The 23,195-nt window shown below is 40.5% G+C and overlaps 1 protein-coding gene across 1 annotated transcript in view; it reads right to left on the reverse strand.

The window, feature by feature from the left end:
* The window catches only part of LOC136876172 (caspase-8), an 88,111-nt gene that overhangs the window by 11,907 nt on the left and 53,009 nt on the right, over positions 1-23,195 (reverse strand). Inside the window, exon 4 of the mRNA XM_067149895.2 lies at positions 17,536-17,676. Coding sequence (XP_067005996.2) covers positions 17,536-17,676 — 141 coding nt within the window. The remainder of the gene's footprint in view (positions 1-17,535; positions 17,677-23,195) is intronic.

Raw genomic sequence — 23,195 nt, forward strand, 5'->3', positions numbered from 1 at the left:
GAGGTTATGAAGGAGCTACTCATAGTCTGGTCATGCTGCAGTAGCAGTCCAATGCGGAAGGCAATGGCAAACTTCTGCACTCCTAATCATGCCTAAAGCAGTCACTGTTTCAAAATGCATTTGGCCTGGTGTGCGCCTTGGTAAAACATATGGCCTTCATTCAATAACATGCAGTATTGTCCTGGTGACTGCTCTGTAAAGTGTTAGTTCAAGTTTCACTGATATTTCTCTGGTCTGTTAGTTTTAAGCAAATTTTTTCTTGCTTGGAGTATTGTGGTGTTCTTGTTAATCAACTGTGAGATGGCTAAACAAGGTAAAGGGCCTGCAATATTGCACAGACGGGTGCGGGAGATAATTTATAGGGTGCATAACTATTCCCTGCATGAGAAGGAAGTTGGCTGGCTAATGGATGATGTTGGCAAAGCACTGGAGCGCGTAGCACGTGTGTGTGAACTAGGGCTGAGAAGTTTAAGAGAATTGTTAAACAAGCAAAATCTTTGCTTCTGAGATGCAGAAATGTCATTTTAAAGTCTACAGGTAAGAATCCTCATTGTATTAAGAAAGTAACCGGAATGGATTGTTTCCATGAATGCGTTCTGTGGCATATAATTTTTGCGATGTGATTGGGGTGAATTTCTTATAGCAAAAAAACTGGTTTCCGAAATACGAGATGATGCAGGCTACAATGGAAGTACGACTTCAATGTACAGGTTTTTAAGATCAATTGGTTTTTGTTTCAAAAGGTGTAATGACAAAAGGAAGTTCTCAATGGAGTGAAGTGACAATGAAGTTGTGCGGGTGAAATTCCTGCGGAAAATGTAGGAAATTCATGAGGAAGGGACTGTAACTATACATTACATTGATGAGACTTACATTAATCAGAACCATACTAGAAAGTGGTGTTGGGTGATGAGTGACGGACGAGGTGGGGGCCCAGAAAGTTCCTAGGGGTAATTATTTGTCAAGCTGTGTCAGCAGCAACAGCGTTTGTGCCTGAGAGCAAACTAATCCTCAGGTCAAAGTCTAGTGGTGATTATTATGGTGAAATGAATGCAAACACTTTGAAGGACTGGTTTGAGAAAATGTTCATGCCATTTATTAAACTGAACTCTGAAATAGTGATGGACAATGTGAGTTATCAGTCCAGGGTACCTGATTATTGAAGATGCTTAATTAGTAATAATAATAATAATAATAATAATAATAATAATAATAATAATAATTATTTAAAGTTATCTTTAACAAGACACCAATTCGGCATTTGCCTCTAGTAGGTTAGAAAATTACATGTTATAATTCTCATATTTTGGTCCGTGTTGAATTGTACAATAAAGTCAAAGAAATATTAATGTTTATTTATTCCACCTATTCAATACATAAAAAGTGATTTTAAAATTAAAGGGACATGTTTCGCCCTTTATTTAAGGGCATCTTCAGCCTTAATCTCAATCTGAAAGAAAAAAAATCAGGATCCTGATTGTTCTTAATTGTGGTTGATTTTAAAAAAAATGACAAATGAATGCGAGGATGATGTAGGAAATAGTTAAGATATTCTTAAAAATAAAGTCTTAAATAGTTGCTATGGTAGCGCTGAAATGACTGATACTTGTGCTACTGGTGTTACAACGATGCGAGATTAAAGGAGGAGAGGGTCTAAGCGGGGTGCCAAGTTTAATGCTATTGGCCGCGGCGGGCAGCGAGAAATGAGTTCAATTCTCGGAACAAAAACAAAGAGAAACACTACCCACTGCTTCAAGTGGAGTTCAAATAAATATTAGAGCCAGCCAGTAGTCAATCCTTTGTGAGGAGATAATTCTGCCGCCCTCTCAAACTACGTTGCAGGAGCGAGGGAAAAGCCTGACAGTAAGCTGCCACAATAAGAAAGTTCTATAAGAACTCAGTCAAATCCACTATAAGGTGTCCTGTAAAGGGATGAGGGTGTAAGATATCGAATTATAGTTTTAATAGTCCGACGAAGAAAATATTTTTGATCATTCCAAGTGGGGTTTAAATAAAAAAAATCTCCTTCCTTTTTTTTTCCCTTCCTTCTTTTCCTCTTTTTTTTTATCTCGTGAAATGGGATAATTCTGTAATCTTCTTAAAGCATGTATAAAAGAGGAAGGGTGCTTATGGCAATTAGTAGTGTTTATAAGTAGCCACAACAATATAGTTCTATGGGAACACAGTCAATTCTACTAAAAGACGTTCTGCAAAGGATTGAGGGTGTAACAAATCAAACTAGAGCTTAAACGGCTTGAACCTTAGAACAATGATGAAGGAAAGATCTTCTGATTATTCCAAATGGGATTTAAAATAAAATCTAAAGTTGCTAGTTTGTTGCCGATCTCGTGTGAAGAGATAAGTCTAGTCCTTTCAAAGCATGTACGAGTGAGGAAGAGTGCTTGATGGTAAGTAGCTGTGTTAATATTTTTTGAGAGGTGTGACTGGTTTTTTATATAGAGAGTTGAGAAAGAAAAGGTGGTTTGAAGTCTGCAATAAGAGGAGAATTATGTATTAAGTGTATGAAATTAAAGGAGAGGTTAAAAAAAAAAATTATTTCTTGACTGTTATAGTGTTAATCAGTAGTTTGATATCTGATACTTGTTTACAAGATATTAGAATCATTCCGTATTGACGGTTTTGTTTCAAAAGGTGTAATGACAAAAGGAAGTTCTCAATGGAGTGAAGTGACAATGAAGTTGTGCGGGTGAAATTCCTGCGGAAAATGTAGGAAATTCATGAGGAAGGGACTGTAACTATACATTACATTGATGAGACTTACATTAATCAGAACCATACTAGAAAGTGGTGTTGGGTGATGAGTGACGGACGAGGTGGGAGCCCAGAAAGTTCCTAGGGGTAATTATTTGTCACGCTGTGTCAACAGCAACAGCGTTTGTGCCTGAGAGCAAACTAATCCTCAGGTCAAAGTCTAGTGGTGATTATTATGGTGAAATGAATGCAAACACTCTCTTTTGTTTTTTTGTTTACTCTTTCATTATGTTTTTTAGCATTTTTTCAACTTATATTATGTAAATTATTCCAACCCTCTAATTTTTTTCACTGAAGATGGCTCAAGCGAGCCGAAACATGTCTGAATTTGTTTGCTCCGTCTAATGACGGAATATATGATGTATTGAACAGGAGGATACCCTCATTTTTCGCCATTGTAAAGTCTGATACTTGTGCTTCTGGTGTTATAACCGTGTGAGATTGTGGGAGGTGGATGTGGTGGAGGTGGGGCGTTAAGTTTGTGTGTTATTGGTAGTGGTGGGATTGTGGGGACGGACAGGGTAGGAGTTGTGTTTTTTTTTTTTAAATAGAAGGGGTCCTGGAAGACGATAATTTAAGATTATTTAGAATGTTGTATTGATTTAGTGATTGCAGTAATTTTGGTAATATTTCGTATAATGGGTTTTTTACTTCAAATATATCATTGAGGTTTAGATTTTTGTTATAGTATTGGTCTGAAAGTATATAGATGTTTTCTAATTCATTCATTAGCTGGCCATACACGGACATTTTCGCAGGCCTCGCCTTTGGGGCCAGATTCGACAGACCGCCTGCCAGGCGTGACCTTCAGAGACTCGGCCTGCTGCTCGCCATCATCTGTGTCACCAAGCCTGTCGTGTTGTGCCGGCAGGCCAAGCCTCATCCGCTGGTCTTTCAAACTAGTTTGAAATCCTTGGCAGTCGGGTCGGCCGTACTTAGAACTGTGCGATGGACATCGAAGCAGACAGTGTCCAGAGGAAAAAAAAAATTGCTGTTACAGCTGATGGAATGTGCATTTTGCTATACCGGTATGTTAAATCATGCAAACAGAAAAATCGATCGAAGTGGATGAAATCATGGATAGGAGAGCGACGACAGCTTTAGTCACATGAGTTTGATACAACACCTGAGAGAAAATGAATGGGACGATTACAAGAATTATTTGCGAATGGACCACAGCGTTTATGGTATGCTGTTAGGTAAGCATGTACCGTGCGAGTTGGCCGCGCGGTCAGGGGCACGCGGCTGTGAGCTTGCATCCGGGAGATAGTGGGTTCGAATCCCACTGTCGGCAGCCCTGAAGATGGTTTTCTGTGGTTTACCATTTTCACACCAGGCAAATGCTGGGGGTGTACCTTAATTAAGGCCATGGCCACTTCCTTCCAACTCCTAGGCCTTTCCTATCCTATCGTCGCCATAAGACCGATCTGTGTCGGTGCGACGTAAAGCAACTAGCAAAAAAAAGTAAGCGTGAATGGATTTTTCTCGTTATTACGTTAAATGTTTGATCTGTCTCAGTCTCATCCTTGGCTTTGACAATATGAAAGTGACTTAGGTATGAGCGATGCTAGTAATGCCATTCCTTATTCAGCCAGTCCCTGGTATGAATGGTATGAAAATATCACTCATAGGATTAGCTGGTGCGTGCATTTCAGTGGGATTGGCAGACTGATATGCGAGCAACTTTTGACTCGGTGAGGAAAGCAACGGGAAGCTACCTCACTCCTCATTTCCCCAGTACGCTTCTTCAGTGATACCTAGGCTATGACAGCTGTTGGCATAGCTGTGGAGGATCAAACCAACCTTCGAGCTGAATACCAAACATACACAATGACTTGTTTACCAGGCGAGTTAGCCGTGCGCTTGGGGCGCGCAGTTGTGAGCTTGCATCAGGGAGTAGTGGGTTCGAATCCCACTGTCGGCAGCCCTGAAGATGGTTTTCCGTGGTCTCCCATTTTCACTCCAGGCAAATGCTGGGGCTGTACCCTAATTAAGGCCACGGCCGCTTCCTTCCAACTCCTAGCCCTTCCCTAACCTATCGTCGCCGTAAGACCTATTTGTGTCAGTGCGGCGTAAAGCGACTAGTAAAAAAAAAATACTTGTTTTGCGTAGCTATTACTGGAGAACAGTCTAATTGAAAGCGTATTTACTGTGGATATTGTAGCTTCTAAGCTGAAAAAGGAGGAAAAAGGGATACTGAAGAACGCTTGATTGCGACACTGTGACATATCATGTTTTAATTGTCAGAGACACGGCCACTCTTTGTACGCTACATTTCAATAAATTTCTCCAGCAGTACCTTTGTCCACTCCATGCTTTCCTTACAAGAGGCTTGATCTGTGAGGCGAGGTCTTTCCGTTAAGGGGCTGACAACAGGTCTCGCCTGTATCAGATGACGCCTCGAACTGATCTCGTTCACAAACGAGCAGTCCTAGCCTGTCGGAAATCTGGTAAATGTCTGGATTGTTGTATGTGAAAGTAATAAAATTGTTCTTTTTGGGTTTGTCAGGGATGAGTTTTGTTGTTAATTTGAGTTTGATTTTGTTGATTAAATGGTTAATTGTTTCTAGTTTATACCCATTAATTTTTGCTAAGTCTTTTATATAATTGAGTTCTGTTTTTAGGTTTTTAGGTGATAGAGGGATTTTTAAGGCTCTGTAGATTAAGCTGTGAAAGGTAGCTCCTGCAACGTAGTTTGAGAGGGCGGCAGAATTATCTTCTCACAAAGGATTGACTACAGGCTGGCTCTAATATTTATTTGAACTCCACTTGAAGCAGTCGGTAGCGTTTCTCTTTGTTTTTGTTCTGAGAATTAAACTCATTTCTCGCTGCCCGCCGCGGCCAATAGCATTAAACTTGGCACCCAGCTTAGACCCTCACCTCCTTTAATCTCACATCGTTGTAACACCAGTAGCACAAGTATCAGTCATTTCAACGCTACCATAGCAACTATTTAAGACTTTATTTTTAAGAATATCTTAACTATTTCCTACATCATCCTCACATTCATTTGTAATTTATTTATTTTTAAATCAACCACAATTAAGAACAATCAGGATCCTGATTTTTTTCTTTCAGATTGAGATTAAGGCTGAAGATGCCCTTAAATAAAGGGCGAAACATGTCCGGTGGTGGTGGTGGTGATTTTTGTTTTAAGAGGAAGTACAACGAGGTAATCATCCTCTCTGAACAAATAAGTGAAAAGAATTTTAAAATATAAAACAAAATTACTTATTCAACAAAGGAATTTGGAAACGCAGTACAAAATAAAACAAAAAACAATTATAGAATTAGGCCGAACGGATTACTAACGTATCAAAAGGGAACGTACGTTCCCTGAGTAACAGTACACTTGTAATTTATATACCCTTGATAAGTCCACTGTCGCACATAGAGCGGATAACGAGATCAGCAGTAGTCGCGTCATCGGCTAATATGCGTTCGAGTGTTTCCTGCAGGCCGAGGCTCCGTCTTAGGCCAGAGAGATCGGCGCACTCTGTGAGGATGTGGGCCACGGTGAAGTTGGCACCACAAGAACACACTGGGGGGTCTTCCCTCTTAAGGAGATAAGAGTGTGTGGATCGTAAATGACCTATCCTAAGCCTGCATAGTACTATGGCCTCTCTCCGTGAAGGTCGGAAAGAGGACCGCCACACGGTAGTTGTCTTCTTAATTGCTCTCAGCTTGTTGGGAGTTCGGAGATCTAGCCACTCCGATTCCCAGGACGCCAAGATGGTTCGACGTAGCTGAGAACAAATATCCTTAGCAGGTACATTGACTGGCCTTGGAGGTAAAAGTACAGCTTCCTTTGCAGCTTTGTACTTCCTCTTAAAACAATAATCACCACCACCACCTTTGCAGCTTCATCCGCAAGTTCGTTTCCCGCAATCCCAACGTGGCTTGGAAGCCACGCGAAAGTGATTCTGGTGCCAGCATCCTATAACCTGGCTAGAAGGTCATGTATCCGCTGTACCAGTGGGTGTTGCGAGAAACAGGTTTCAATAGACTGCAGAGAACTTAACGAATCGGTACACATAAGAAAGTGGCTTCTTTCTTCATGCAATGCAAACTGCAGAGCCTCTAAGATGGCATAAAGCTCTAGAGTATACACGCTACATAATTTAGGAAGCGAGATCTTCGTGCTCATGTCATCAATGACGAAAGAGCAACCAACATTATCTCCGATTTTAGAACCATCCATGAAGATAAGTCTCGCAGCTGGATATTGGTGAACGAAGTCCTGGAAATACCTCCGATAAACGGAGGAATCCGTGTTCACCTTGGGTCCACGGAGCAGATCTAGACGTATATCCGATCGCAGAACCAACCACAGAGGTACCTCGCTAAGAGTTCGTTCAAGACAACCACCGATATCAATATTCAAATCATGACACAAGCTATCAATTCGAAACCCAACCGGCCGTGTGGCATTCGGCCGGTCTTGGCACCGCTGGTGGTATTGGGTACGATAGATGCAGTGATAGCTTGGATGTAGCGGCATTTCACGAATTTTGGCAGCGTACGTGAGGAGTAACTGCTGCCTCCTTATCCGTAAAGGTGGAACTCCCGCTTCAGCGAGTAGGCTGGGAATGGGGCTAGTACGGAAAGCACCCGTTGCTAGCCTTACTCCACTATGGTGAATACTGTCTAAAAGGCTCAGCGTAGATTTTGATGCTGAGCCATAAGCCGCACTTCCATACTCAATCCGGGAGAGGACTGTAGCCGTGTAAAATCGCAGCAGTACCGCACGGTCAGCCCCCCACGAAGTGCCGCTGAGAAACTTAAGCATGTTAAGTCTCTTCATGCAGGCAACCTTCAACTGACGGATGTGGGGCTGCCATGAAAGTCTCTTATCAAAATGGAGACCCAGGAATCTACAGGTGTCAACCACTGGTAAGACACTGTTTCACAAGCGAAGCTCTGGTTCGGGATGCACAGGCCGACGTCGACAGAAGTGTACAACAGAGGTTTTCGCTGTTGAAAATCGAAAATCATGTTGCAGGGCCCATCTGTCGACTCGGTTAATAGCTTGCTGTAGCTGTCTCTCAGCAAACGCCACCCTTCCGGAGCTGTAATGTAGAGCTAAGTCGTCTACATACAGCGAAGGAACGACTGCGGGCCCAGCAGCGGCAACTATGCCGTTGATGGTGATTGCAATCAGCATGACACTCAGTACCGATCTCTGAGGTACTCCATTTTCCTGAACGTAATATTGAGAAAATGCATTCCCTACTCGGACTCGAAAGAGACGGAGGGACATGAAGTTCTCAATAAACGTTGGCAAATTTCCCCGAAATCCCCACTGGTGTAGAGCGGAGAAAATCCCATATCGCCAGGTAGTGTCATAAGCTTTCTCCAGGTCAAAAAACACGGCGACTAGGTGTTCCTTCCTGAGGAAGGCCTCCTGAATGGCGCTCTCCAATCTGACTAGATGATCAGTGGCAGACCGATGAGAGCGAAAACCACACTGGTAGTTAGACAAGAGACCCTCCTTTTCCATGGCCCACACAAGACACCGGTTAACCATCCTTTCAAATAGCTTACAGAGGCCATTTGTAAGGCATACTGGCCTATAACTATCCAGAAATTTTGGATCCTTATCTGGCTTGGGAATTGGTATCACAATTCCCTCGCGCCATTGAGATGGAAACACTCCCTCACTCTACATTCTGTTGAATAGGGTGAGGATATCCTTGAGACATCTGTCACTCAAATGCTTTTTTAAGCATTTGATTATGGATTTTGTCCGGTCCAGGAGCCATAGCACGAGTGCACTCCGCAACTCCCACTCCGTGAAAGGCACGTTGTAGGGATGCGAAGCACTAGAGGCAAAAGAGAGATGGTGTGCCTCTGCTTCGCGCTTAATTGGAAGAAATGCAGGGTCGTATCTCCTAGAGCTGGGCATATCTGCGAAATGTGACGCGATGTGGTCGGCAATGACTGAAGGAATCGTAACTATATCTCCATTAATGGAGATTCCGGGTACTGAGGGCACATTCTGTACTCCAACAATACGACGGAATTTTGTCCAAACTTGTGATGACGGAGTATGTGCCGTGATGGATGACACATACTTTTCCCACGTAGTTCTCTTACTTTCTCGAATAAAAAAGCGGGCCTTTGCGCGCAGACGCTTGAAAGTGATATGATCGGCCATCGTAGGATTCCGACAATAATGCTTAAAAGCCCGTCGGCGATCACGTATGGCTGCTGCAATTTCGTCCGTCCACCATGGGACCTGTTTCCGGCGACGAATACCGGATGAGGAAGGAATTGTTTCTTCTGCAGCAGCCAAAATTCCAGAAGTAATGGAAGAAACGTGGTCGTCAACAGACTCCAGCATACTATCAGCCATCACTGCGCGTTTTGTAAATTCTGGCCAATTTGCCCGCCGAAGTAACCAGCGCTTGGGTACTTCGGACTGTCTTTGATTCAAGAGAGAGAGAATTATCGGGAAGTGGTCACTATCACAAAGGTCGTTGTGTACTTGCCACTGTAGCAGGGGAACTAGCGCACGGCTGCACAGAGTGACATCCAGATGTGAGAATGTGCCATGTGCGCTGCTGAAATGTGACGGTTCCCCTGTATTAAGCATGCAAAGATCAAATAGGTTGATCATTTGTTTGAGCATCCTCCCCCTACAACAGGAGGACGGAGAACCCCACAGTATGTTACGGGCGTTCACGTCTCCCAGCATGAGGAAAGGAGGAGGCAGCTGATTGATCAAATCTTGTAGTACATGCGTTTCAAGATCGTAGTCTGGCGGAAAGTACACGTTGCACACCGTTGTCATTACTGGCAACGGAGTGCGAACTGCAACTGCATCTAGCTGAGTACGGAGTGGTACTTCTTCGCTGAAGATGTCTGAGCGAACTAGGGTACAAACGCCCCCAGTTGCTGCGCCATCCACAGCTAATCTATCTTTGGAATAAAGACGATATCCTCTCATAGTCGTGTCGTGTCCAAGTCTCAAACGAGATTCCTGTAGACTGACTATGGAGGCCGCATAGACGGATATCAACTGACGTAACTCAGCTAGGCGAAAGTGATAACTACTGCAGTTCCACTGCAATAGTGCCATTGTGTGGATAGGTAGCGGTAGGAAATTAGGACAATTGCTTGCCCTTCTTTCTATCAGCTACCTGCCAATTTCCGCCATCTTTGTCGGTGTCCGTTATGTCATCGTCACCATCTACAATAATAATGGCTTCAGTCTCCATTGTGTCCTCAGCAGGGGGTGACTTGGAGGCTGAGCTCTCCGTAGATGGCGTGCTCTCTGATTTTGAACGGTGGGCCTTCTTCCTGGGAGAACTGAGTTCCCCAGAAAGGGATCGAACATGAGACTGTCGGGGCCTCACGTTTTTACCCCCCCCCCCCCCTCCGTTTCCTTATTATTTGAAGGAGAACTGGCAGATTGGTTGCCGGTCTTCTTTGGGGATCCTGTGATCCCCGATGGGATCGGAGAAGACTTCTTCTCCAACTTCTTAGAGGAGCGCTGTGGCTTCCCTTTCTCCTCCTTCTTGACCTGTGCTTTGGTAGGAAGGCTGGAAGAAGGTTTTCCAGCCATATTTGGGAAAGTCGTTCCCCCCGCACTTGAACTAGAGGACTCTCCAGCTGAAGGTGTCTGAGAAGTGCTCTTTCCAGAATTTTTTGACAATAACTTGCTTACCGATGCTTTTGTTGGGATTTGTTCTCTCTTTTCTTGGTTACTGGTGCTGTGAGGAACTGTATGCTTGCTAGTTGATGGTTTCTCCAGAGCGGTTGCTACGAAACTTGTTGGTGTTATTGGTACTTTCACTGCCTTCTCAGCAGAGGAGACGGAGAATTCCGGAGGGGCCATTAATTTAAATTTCCTCTGGGCATCTGGATAAGATGTTTATCCAGTGTCTTAATCTCCTGGATCTTCTTTCCTTCCTTGAATACAGGACAATTCTTGGATCGCGGGGCATGCTCACCTGTACAGTTTACACACACGGGTGGCGGTGTGCATTCTACACCGGTATGTGCCCCTTTTCCACATTCCCCACAAGTTGCTGAGCCTTGGCAGCGCGGTGATGTGTGACCAAACCATTGGCAGTTGTAACAGCGCATAGGTGCTAGAATATACGGTCGAACTGTCAGCGTATACATTGAAACTTTAATTCGTTCTGGCAGTGTCTGTTTCTAGATTAAAATTATTGTGCCCAAATGTTGTCTTCGTTTGAATGGACTTCATTTCCAACTACAAGTGTACTATAAATTGAATATTAACGATTTTATCCAAGATTCCGGTGTTGTAAAAATTCTTATAACTCAGGCGACTATAATAGCTGAAGAAACCCGAACTCATGCAGTGATAAATTCTAGTCAATACTATTGAGAAGCCCCAATTCAAGCTGTGATAAATCCAATCTGCAATTGGAGGTCTGGTCATTGTAAAAAATGTAATTCATTGTTCATAAATTCTGGCAAGGTTAATACACTTATTGTACATACTGTACATATTGTAAACTGTGTAAATAGTATAAGACAATTGTATTTAGTATTAAGTTAGTTTACTGTAAGTTCCAATGTTCATAGTTTTAATTCTTGACCTTAGGATTAATATAGGCTGAAGATGCCCATAACTAGGGCGAAACATGTCCCTAACTGGTGTGTTTCATTCATGTAGAATTTAACCACTAATAATATATATTTGTATTGAAAAGGTGGACACAATAATTTTAATCTTGAAAGAGTTTACTTATTGTATCTTCAATACGGAACAAAATGAGATTAGTTACTTGTAACAGTGTCTGTTTGTCAAAGGTGAGTATGAAAGCACCTGTGTCATGAAGATTAGCTCCGACACGCCTCTTGAGCCTCTTGACGTCGCAAACTCCCCGACGTGCAAGGCTTCGGATGAAATCATCATCAGAGGCTTTGACTAAGTCCCTGTGAAAGATGACTCCTTTAATGGAGTTCAGGGACTTGAGCTTTTCCTCCTTAACAGGTACTGGTCCGAACATTGTAGCTTCCAGTAACCGCTTACTCTGTACAACCATAGTAGTCTTGATAAGTACGGAGCCGTCTCGTAGCTTCCGCATCTCATCAACCCCTCCACCAACAATATCCTCAACAGCATTACTGATTAGAAACTGATTTTCTGGAAGGAAGCTCTGTCCATCGACTCTGGAGGCAACCAGGAATCGAGGCAGATTTTCCTCAGACGTTTCCCAATTGAACAAATCATCGGCTCTGTTGAAGCGTTTATGTTTCTTTGCAGTACAATTTAAAGACGCAGTTTTAAGGCCTGCAGCCTTTGACGAATTAAAACCAAAATCAAACTCAAAAACCATACATGTCCCACGAGTACCCGGGATATAAAAGGTCGACCTTCGGCAGAGCCCTGACGTACCGAAGGCAAGGCTATATACTCCAGAGGGAGCCCGGTATCTGGAGGGGGGTCGCTAGGAACTACTCTCCCAGTAGCCATTCATCACCTCGCCACGACCCGAAACTTGTGATTGGAATGGGCCGCTAAGAACAACTCTCCCAGTAGCCATGCATCATCTCGCCACGACCCGAAACTTGAGATTGGGGGAGGATAAAACCTCCATACTATCCGATTCTACCCAAGGCAGAGAGGTTGGCTGGACAGGAAGAGGAAAGAAATTTAAGAATGAGAGTATAGAAGGGTAGAAATAGTTAAGAAATCTAAAGAGCACAGACCACCGAGGCCAATCCAGCGTGGGTAACCCTGAGCTGGCACAGCCCTCGGGATCAACAAGCACTCAAGCCCCCACACCGACGTCAAGGTCATGGTGTCCCTAGAGGGGGCAAAACATGTCCCTTTAATTTTAAAATCACTTTTTATGTACTGAATAGGTGGAATAAATAAACATTAATATTTCTTCGAATTTAGGTTAGAAAATGTCTGACAAAGAATGAGCACCGAAACTCACCAGGGACTAAGTCTGAACCAGTAAACCTCATGATGCATACTGACCACACTTGGTTACTGCATAACTGAGCTTTGTGCTTTTTTTTTATTATGCAAAATTAAAAATATTACAAACATGCCCTTAATCATATCAAATTTAAGCATTTCAACAGAATACTGAATACAAACAGAGCACCACCTTCAATGGCGTGTGTGCAAGGGATGGAAGGCCAGCAACATCACAATCAGGGAATGAGTAAGACAGACACTGTTTTCTTCTCTCTCTCTACTCAGCCAAGGGTCTTCCCTAGTGGTGACTGGTATAATAATCATCATCATCATCATCATCATCATCAATGTCCCACTCCAGTCATCCGGGTGTGATTAACAAGCCTCCTCCACTCCTTTCTGTCTTTCCACTTTTCCTGGTGCATTTCTTCCACCACATCCAATCCAGCTTCTCTAATGTCCTTCCAAATCTAATCCATCCATCTTCTTCTCGGTCTTCCAACTGGTCCCTTTCCCTTAACTTCTCTTTCCAATTCTCTTCTTGCTTTCCCATCCTTTTTACATGTCCAAACTATCTCAATCTTGCTTTCTGTATCATCTGTACTAACGGTTCTATATTTAGCTCTTCTCCGATTTTAATATTTTGAATTCTATCTCTTCTTGTCTTTTTAACCGATGTTCTTAAAAACATTTCTACTGCTTGGATCTTACTATCCAGTCTCTTACTAGTTACCGGCGTTTCTAGTCCGTATGTTACAATTGGTATGAAATACTGTTTATATAATGTTAATTTTGTTCTCTTGGATACTTTGTCATCCCATAAAAGCTCTCCGACTTGATGATAAAATGTTGTACCTTTACTTAGTCTGTTATTAATTTCAGTGTTGATTTCATTACTTCCATTATTAATGCTACCCAGTAATGTAAACTGTTCTACATTCTCTAACCATTCTCCATCTATGTTCACTTGGCTTCTCTTTTTCTCTTTCCACAGTGCATGACTACAGTTTTCTTTTTACTAATTACCATTAGAAACTCCTTCAGATTTTCATTCCCATTGTCCAGTCTCCTTTGTACTTCCTTTTCTCCCTTTATCTAAATCACATCATCTGCAAATACCAAAGCATTCACTTCATCAGTACTGATACTCTGTTTTTCATGTTTTATGATTTCATTCATCAATATAATAAACAATTATGGTGACAGTACACGCCCTTGCTTGAGACTTTTTTTTTATTTTATAAAATGTTTCAGTCACCACTCCCCACTTGTACACTGCTTTTACTCTCATGATACAACATGTTTATCTTGTTAATTAAACCAGCATGGCAAGGTTATTCCATTTAGTGTGTAAGATGTATGAGACCGGAGAAGTCCCATCCGATTTTCGGCAGAATGTAGTTATCCCTATTCCCAAGAAAGCTGGTGCTGACAGGTGTGAAAACTATCGCACCATTAGTTTAGTATCTCATGCCTGCAAAATTTTAACACGTATTGTTTACAGAAGAATGGAAAAACAAGTGGAAGCTGAGTTGGGAGAAGATCAATTTGGCTTCAGAAGAAATGTAGGAACACGTGAAGCTATCCAGACTTTACGTCTGATCTTAGACGATCGAATCAAGGACAAGCCCACGTACATGGCATTCGTAGATCTAGAAAAGGCATTCGATAATGTTGATTGGTCCAAGCTATTTAAGATTCTGAAGGGGATTGGGATCAGATACCGAGAACGAAGAATTATCTACAATCTGTATAAAAATCAGTCTGCAGTGATAAGAATCGAGGGCTTTGAAAAAGAAGCAGCAATCCAGAAAGGAGTGAGGCAAGGCTGCAGTTTGCCCCCCCCCCTCCTTTTCAATGTTTACATAGAACAGGCAGTAAAGGAAATCAAAGAGGAATTTGGAAAGGGAATCACAGTCCAAGGAGAGGAAATCAAAACCTTGAGATTTGCCGATGATATTCTTATTTTATCTGAGACTGCAGAAGATCTCAAGAAGCTGCTGAATGATATTGACGAAGTCTTGGGTAAGGAGTACAAGATGAAAATAAATAAGTCCAAAACAAAAGTGATGGAGTGCAGTCGAACGAAGGCAGGTGATGGAGGAAATATTAAGAAATGAAGTCTTAAAGGAAGTAGATGAATATTGTTATTTGGGTAGTAAAATAACTAACGATGGCAGAAGTAAGGAGGACATAAAATGCAGATTAGCTCAAGCAAGGAAGAGCTTTCTTAAGAAAAGAAATTTGCTTACTTCAAACATTGATATAGGAATTAGAAAGATGTTTTTGAAGACTTTCGTGTGGAGCGTGGCATTGTATGGAAGTGAAACATGGACGATAACTAGCTCAGAAAGAAAGAGAATAGAAGCTTTTGAAATGTGGTGTTACAGAAGAATGCTGAAGGTGATATGGATAGATCGAATCACAAATGAAGAGATACTGAATTGAATTGGTGAGAGGAGATCGATTTGGCTAAATTTGACGAGAAGAAGAGATAGAATGATAGGACACATCTTAAGACACCCAGGACTTGTTCAGTTGGTTTTTGAAGGAAGTGTAGGTGGTAAGAACGGTAGGGGTAGACCAAGGTATGAATATGACAAGCAGATTAGAGCAGATGTAGGATGCGGTAGTAACGTAGAAATAAAAATGTTAGCACAGGATAGGGTGGCATGGAGAGCTGCATCAAACCAGTCTATGGACTGATGACTCAAACAAAAACAATTAATTATTTTGGTACATTCCTTTTCAGTAGGCATTCCCATACATATTTTCTCTTAACTTTATCATAAGCTTTTTCCATCCAAAAATACAAATGTGATTTCCTTGTTCCTTTCCAGATGTTTTTCCATTATCGTTCACACTATAAATATCAAGTCTATTGTTGATCTATTTGGTCTAAAGCCATATTGTTCTTCCTCTAACTGTGTTTCTATTATATTCCTCCGTCTTTTGTCTATAACTTTCTCCATTATTTTTAGCCTATGTGATAATAGGGTTATATAATTCTCACATTTCTTCCTATTTCCTTTTTTGAAGAGTGGTACAATGCTTCCTTGTTGCCAATCTTCAGGTATCCTTTCATCCTTCCATATGGCATTGAGGGCTCTGTATATCCACTGTAGTCTAATGCTTCCTGCTGCCTTAATCATATCAGCATTAAATTTGTCTTTTCCATTTGCTTTACCTTTGGTCATTGCTTTCACTGCCCTTTCAAGTTCCAACCATGTTATCCAGTTCTCTTTTTTTCCTCCGTCTATTACTTCCATTTTCTTTCCTCATTCTTCCTCCGAGCAGTAATCCTCATTATAAAGTTTTTCAAAATACTTTACCATCACTTTCTGAAGACTCTTTTCGTCATGTACTATGGATCCATCATCTCTCTCTAATGTCTTGATTTTCTCTTGATTTATTCCTCTCGATTTTATTACTCTGTATAATAGTTTCTGATTTCTTTGACTATCTTGCTCAATTTTGTTGGTAAACTCTCCCCAACATTTCTCCTTTTCTTCCCTGATACTCCTCTTTACTTGTAGTTTCAATCTTCTGTATTCCACATGTAACCTTTCTATCTTATTCTCATCCCTCTGATACGTTTTTTGCTTGTCCTTTAACATTTCTTTCTTCACATTGTTCCTTTCTTTTATTTCTTTTTTTTTTATTTTGTCTGTCCACCACCATGTCTCCTTTCCCTTAACCTCTGCTTTTGTTTTCCCGCATACCTCAATTATTGCTTCCACAAATGTCTGTCTTAAATTGTCCCACTCTTCTTCTCCACTTCGTATTTCTGTGTTAGGCAACTTACTTTTTATACAATCTTGTAATGTCATTCTTTTATCCTCCTCTAATTCCCAAATCCTGACCTTTGGTTTCTTCTTCAATACAATTTGAGGGATTTTCACTTGTTTTAATTCCACAATTAATAATCTATGATCACCTTCCATACTTTCACTGGGGATTATCTTCGTATTCATGACGTATCTTCCCTATTCTCGGTCTGTTATTATAAAATCAATGAGTGTTCCATACTGTCCATCCCAACTACATCAGCTGATCTTATGGCTATTCCTCTTCATAAACCATGTGTTCTTTATTATCAGGTTATTTCTGATACAAAAGTCCAACAGTTTCCCTCCATCTTCAATTCTATCGCCATACCCATGTGGGCCCAGAACATTCTCATACCCCATTCTGTCAGTTCCCAGATGAGCATTCAAATCTCCCATTATCATGATCCCATCTCCAAAAATATATGCCATATTACCTTTGGTGATACTATCTGACGATCCAATAAGCCTCTGAATTGAAGACTTGACAGACAGACAGCATGTGTAAAAGCAATGGAAAATCCCACTCTTCACCAAAAATTATTTTTTGCTATTTCTTTATGTTACATCGACATGGACAGGTCTTACGGTGACGATGGGATAGGATAGGACTAAGATTAAGAAGAAAGTGACCATGGCCTTAATTAAGGTACCTGGTGTGAACATAGGAAACTCCAGAAAACCATCTTCAAGGCTGCTAACAGTGGGATTCAAACCCACCAACTCCCGAAGGCAAGTCACCAGGCATGTAATACAACAATGGCATAGCCAATCCATTTGGTCTTTTTTTTTTGGCTAGTGGCTTTACGTCACACCGACACAGATAGGTCTTATAGCGATGATGCGATAGCAAAGGCCTAGGAGTTGGAAGTAAACGGCTGTGGCCTTCATGGCCAACTCACCCGGTCCAAAGAAATCTAAAGTTGAGTCTAGTATTGGTAAAATTCCACTGAATGTTACTTATGAAGAATTTGGAAATATCAGTCCAAGAATACACAAGAGAGGGACATGGAAGAATTTACTTACCATTCATTTTGTTTATTCCTTGACAAGCCTGAATTACTAGTATTTTTGGCTTGTGCATTAATTTAGGGCAGAATTTTCCATTTAGCAACTTTTCAATGTCATCAATATCAACAGCAATGCTGTTTACACCATACACAGCATCTGAAAGTCAATCAGAAGTAAAGATATATCTTAATCAGTAATTACACATACAACTTATTTTATGCTTACAATTTTACCCATAAAAGTATGGAATAAAACCCCTGAAAACATGCTTGTCTAGGTCTTAGTAAGTCTCTACATTCTGCATTTCACTATTGTGTGTTATTTTTTGCGGCTCCACAGTCTAAGGGCAGCAAGTTTCCTTCTTACCCAACGACCCTGGGTTTGATTCCTAACCACTTCAGCAACTGTCATCATGCCTAGTATGTCTCATTAAGGCTGGTTTGAGGTAATTCAACCTACATGAGAGCAATCTTATGGTGAGAAAGCAGCCCTGATTCATAAAGCCAAGAATAATAGTCAAGAGGATCTGTCATGCAGACCACATGTCACCTTTGGTTTGTTTGTCTTGCAGTATTTTTTGTAACATTCTCAAACAAGCAGAGCTGGTTACTGCACAAGCTACAAATAAAATCAATGTCGCCAAAGTCAACATAGCACTTATACCATGAGAATGTTACTGTCTAACTTTTCTCTTACTAAATAAGTTAAAGGTAAAAGAAAGGGCTAATGTCAAAGTAGATGATGTAATTCTAGTGAAGTACTGTAATTTACCTATAACAATAAAGTAATTCGCAAAAAGATACAAAATTTGAAAGATTAAAAAAAGAAGCCACCTGGTATCGATAAAGATTTCTGGGGATATACTGAAGGCAACGGGTTGGGATATCGTATCCTAACTGAAGTACTTATTTGATTACTGTTTGCATGAAGGAGTTATATCAAATGAATGGAGAATTGCTATAAAAGCCCCAGTGTACAAAAGAAAAGGTCATGAAGATAAAGCAGGTAGTTACAGGCCAGTCAGCTTGACATGTATTGTATGTAAGCTCTGGAAAAGCATTCTTTCTGATTATATAAGACATGTTTGTGATATTACCACCTGGTTTGAAAGAAGGCAATTTGGGTTTAAAAAAAGGTTATTCTTAGCAGATTTCCAGTAAGGTATAGCATATATTTTAGTTTCAGGAGGTTAAATGGATTGTATTGTTATTGACCTACCTAAAGCATTTGATAGGGTAGATCATAGAAGATTACTGATGACAATGAGGGTTACTGGACTAGACAAACAAATAACTGAATAGGTGGCTACATTTCTAGAAAACAGAATAAGATTTAGAGAAGATGAACTACCGTATTTCTCCGAATCCAAGACAAAAATTTCTTTTCAGAATTTTATCTGAAAAATCAAGGGTTGTCTTGCATTTGCAACATAACAGTAATGAACAATACTGGCAGCCACCATGGCAACCACTGCTTCGCTTTCACCCGCACAAGCGTACATAACTCACTGACCTTCTACAACCGCATCTTTAATATATTCATAGGTAATAAACTTCATATTATTTAATACTATTTATTGTAACCTAAAGAAAAAAAAAGTTACATATCTTTGATGAAACTGGTTTTGGTCTTAAAATTAAGGCAAGACATGAATTATAGATAGATGAAATTTATGAAGCATGTGTTACTGATATTCGGTGCAAGACAAGAACAGAGTTGAATGTTAAAACACTCACCACGATCACACATCTTATGTAAGTTTTCAAAGTTTTTCCAATTTGAAGAATGCACTTTACAAAAGACCAGGTGAAACACTTAAAATACTAGTACTTGAAGAATCTTCTTGAATTCAGTTCAACTGAAACAGGTGTGAATAGAATAATTAATTCCTATTTTCAATAAAAAAAGACTTGCGGACTAACTAGAGTTGCAGACCACAATTTTCACAGTTTCTTCCCTCTACACCATCAACAAAGAATATTCTTGCATACATTTTTCAGGGCAAACATATTTCCAAGGATTTCAAAAATAGCTTTTGAAGTGTTGCCTGCCATCACCTGAATTAGTTTTGCCGAACTCTTCTATGCTGGTGTCTCTAGTGTGTTCACAGCTTCAATTCTGTTAATTGCTGACATTTCATTTAGGTAAGTACTAAACACAAGGGAAAACACTCGCCAAGTCAGCAGATCTAGCATGTTCTACAATACTCTGAGCTTGGAATACAGAGTATGATCCATAGGGTAGCTATTACCTTCTAATTATGTAATTAAATCTCTGATCCAGTGACAGTTGTTTGCCACAAACTGAGCTTGAAATTTTGCAACAGCTAGCTCACTGCTACTCATGTTTTAAAAAATGCAACACCACTGTTCTCTTCACTGATCTTATACATAAAGTTAACAATGTCATTCAATGTTTATGAATGTAGAGTGCAGACTCAAACCAAGTATTCCACCTCGCCTGCACAGGTACTGGAAACAATTTGATCATCCCTGCGTTGTTGTATCTCTCACAAAGAAATTTAAGATACATGTGTTTCCTTTGTCTAGTGTTTAAGAAAGCTGCCTTTGTTTCTCCAACTGCCAAGTTTAGCTCATCGCAGTTGCACTGCCAGATATGGCCTACAAAATTAACTTTGTGAGGCCAGCATTGCAGATGACCATGGCTGTCACCAACAAGTCCTCTTAAGGTAATCTCACATACATCCGTGTAATGAGCCGAATCAGTAATTGTGCCCAAAACGTTGTTAAATTTAATGTCGTACTTGTTCAGGCTGACCACAACACTTCGTGAGCACATGGCACACGCTGCTTTATCGAGCACCTTACTGGCAGCTAAATACACATCCTAGCTGTTACTTGCTTCCAAATGGTGAAACATTACATTAAAAAACACAGTTCCCTGACTTGCCTGTAGTTTCATCACAAAGAACAAGAGATTGTTAATCTTGAATGCCCATCTTCAGCTCTTGTTGCTTTTTATCCCCTACAATAGGAATGTAATGTTTCCAAATTCGATTAGCAAGTCTCCACTACTACCTTGTCTATACAAGGACAACCATGCCTGCATCTTGGGTTTGTCTAACTTAACATGAAACTCAGCACTCAAGAATGCCTTAGCTGTGTCAATAATAAATTCATCTTTATCTTCTTTAGCCTTCTTCACTTCTGTGAGCGATTCTCTCACATGCCATGATTATGGTTATCACAAGCAATGTATTTCATAACTGTGCACTTACTAGCCTCCAAACTCCAGTTTTCTGTCACAAGATTTATATATCAATATTTTTTATCATTCATGTAAAAGCTCTCCGAGCTTAATACACTTTCCCATGAATATACCGAGGCATTGCACTAGTTATATTTCTTATCACGCACAGTTTAAACACTTCAATCAGTGAACCTGAGAATTAATAAATTTAAAAAACAACATGGTCTGAGTGATCTTGGCACGTGCTGAAGACTGGCATGGCATGGTTCAAGCATGCCTTGAGTAGTTGCAGAATTCCAATGTTATCTCTTGAGATACTTATCTCTGTTGTTACAGCGATTTAAAACTACACTACACACCAATTCAAGCAACAAAACTGAAAAAATATTTTAACAAGGTACTATCTAGAGACATAACCGCTATATTGAGAACACTGCTACATTAAATAGCGCAAAGAATATGCACTACAACACACTGATGACGTGAAGCAGGCTGCGTTCACAAACTAGCACGTGTCTGCCAGAGTTTGTTGGCTTGATAAAAAAACGTTTGTGTTATTTCACTATTCAAAACATGTACTTTCTGGATCAAATAGGTCAATTATGAGCTTAATATTCAGAGAAAAGTAGAATATAAAAAGTGTCTGCCTAATCATGTCTTGAAAATTTCACAGATCTCTAGGAATTACAGATTAGGCTTTTTGCAGATGATGTTCTACTGTAATAAATAAATTACAGGATTGTGAGTAACTGCAAAAACCCTCAATGAAGCTGTGAGATGGAAAGCAGACAATGGTATACTGATAAACAAGGTCAAAAGTCAGGTTGTAAGTTTCGCCAGCTGGAGAAGTCCCCTCCACCCCAGTTTTAGCTGAATGGTCAGCGATCAGGCCTTCGGTTCAGAGGATTCCGGGTTCGAATCCCAGCTGGGTCAAGGATTTTAATCACATCTAATTCTTCTGGCTCAGGTACTAGGTATTTGTGTTTGTCCCAATACTCCTCTTCTCTTCAAATTCACACAACACAACACAACACAACACAACACAACACAACACACAACCAACCACCACAGAAACACACAGTAGTGAATACATCCCTCCACATAGGATTGGCATCAGGAAGGGCATCTAGCCACAAAACAGGGCTAAATATGAAGGAGAGTGTGTGTGTATAAGTCACTGGTAAGGCCCAAGTTAGAGTATGGTTCCAGTGAACGCCCTCACTAGGATTACTTGATTCAAACTGAAAAAGATCCCAAGGAAAGCAGAACAATTTGTTCCGAAAGATTTCTGACGAATGAGTAATGTTATGCAAATGTTAAATCTTTGGGCTGGAAAGACTTGGGAAGAAGGAGACAAGCTGCTCGACTAAGTGGTATGTATGTTACAAGTGTTATTTTTAATATCCACCTATTCAACACAAAGAGAAATCTTATGAACAGGTTTTGGGCGCATTGAGTCAGCGCTCCGGAGAATGTAATCTTGTGAACTTGTGACATGCAGCTTGATACTACAATTTTAACCAAGGACATTCTAATAATTTTATGTTAGACAACACCTACATTGATATCCTCTTTTTACGATTTGTAAGAACAATCAGGATCCTGATTATTCACCTTTCAGGTTTGAGTTTGAGGCTGATGATGCCCTTAAAATGGGCGAAACATGTCCCTTGTAACTTTTTATGATAAGATTTAATTCTTAATTTACTAAATCTCTTTGTATTGAATAGGTGGATAAATAACACTTGTAACATACTTTGTATTTATGTACATTTCAATATGGACCTAAAATGAGAATTATAACGTGTAAGTGGTATGTTCCGAGCTGTCAGAGGAGGAATGGCATGTATGATATTAGTAGACACATAAGCTTGACTGGAGTTTTTAAATGGAGGAAAGATCCTAAAATGAAGAGGACAAATTCAGGCAACTATTTGTTTGTAGGGAAAGGAATCGGAAAAATGTACCAAGGGAAATGTTCGATACATTTCTAATTTATTTTAATCATTTAAGAAAAGGCTAGGTAAACAACTGATAGAGAATCTGCCACCTGCGTGTCAGCTCCAAATGCAGGTCTGTGGTCGAAGAAATGGGAGATATAAAACACAACAATAGCTCAGTAATCTTCAAGAAAACTGTACACAAGTCTATATAACAGACTGATGTGATCATTCACCGCTTCCAGCATGTTCATGTTAGCGCATGACGAGTATGTTCTTTTCAGAATTTTTTAAAAGAAAAACCACATAAAACTTGGACAAAGAAATACACTCTCTCTGAAGCCATAGAAATAACTTCAAGAAAAGAATACTCTCAATAATGTGTTCACAAACTGGCCAATAGAGAGCAGCAAATTACAGAAACATACGGTGCCATCTTATTGCCAACACTGGAGTCACAGCAACAAGTCACTTGTTGTCAGATTGTCACATACGAATATATGGTACATATTTCTTTTACAGAAC

This window comes from Anabrus simplex, chromosome 6 (assembly GCF_040414725.1).
Source record: "Anabrus simplex isolate iqAnaSimp1 chromosome 6, ASM4041472v1, whole genome shotgun sequence".
Taxonomy (NCBI): domain Eukaryota; kingdom Metazoa; phylum Arthropoda; class Insecta; order Orthoptera; family Tettigoniidae; genus Anabrus; species Anabrus simplex.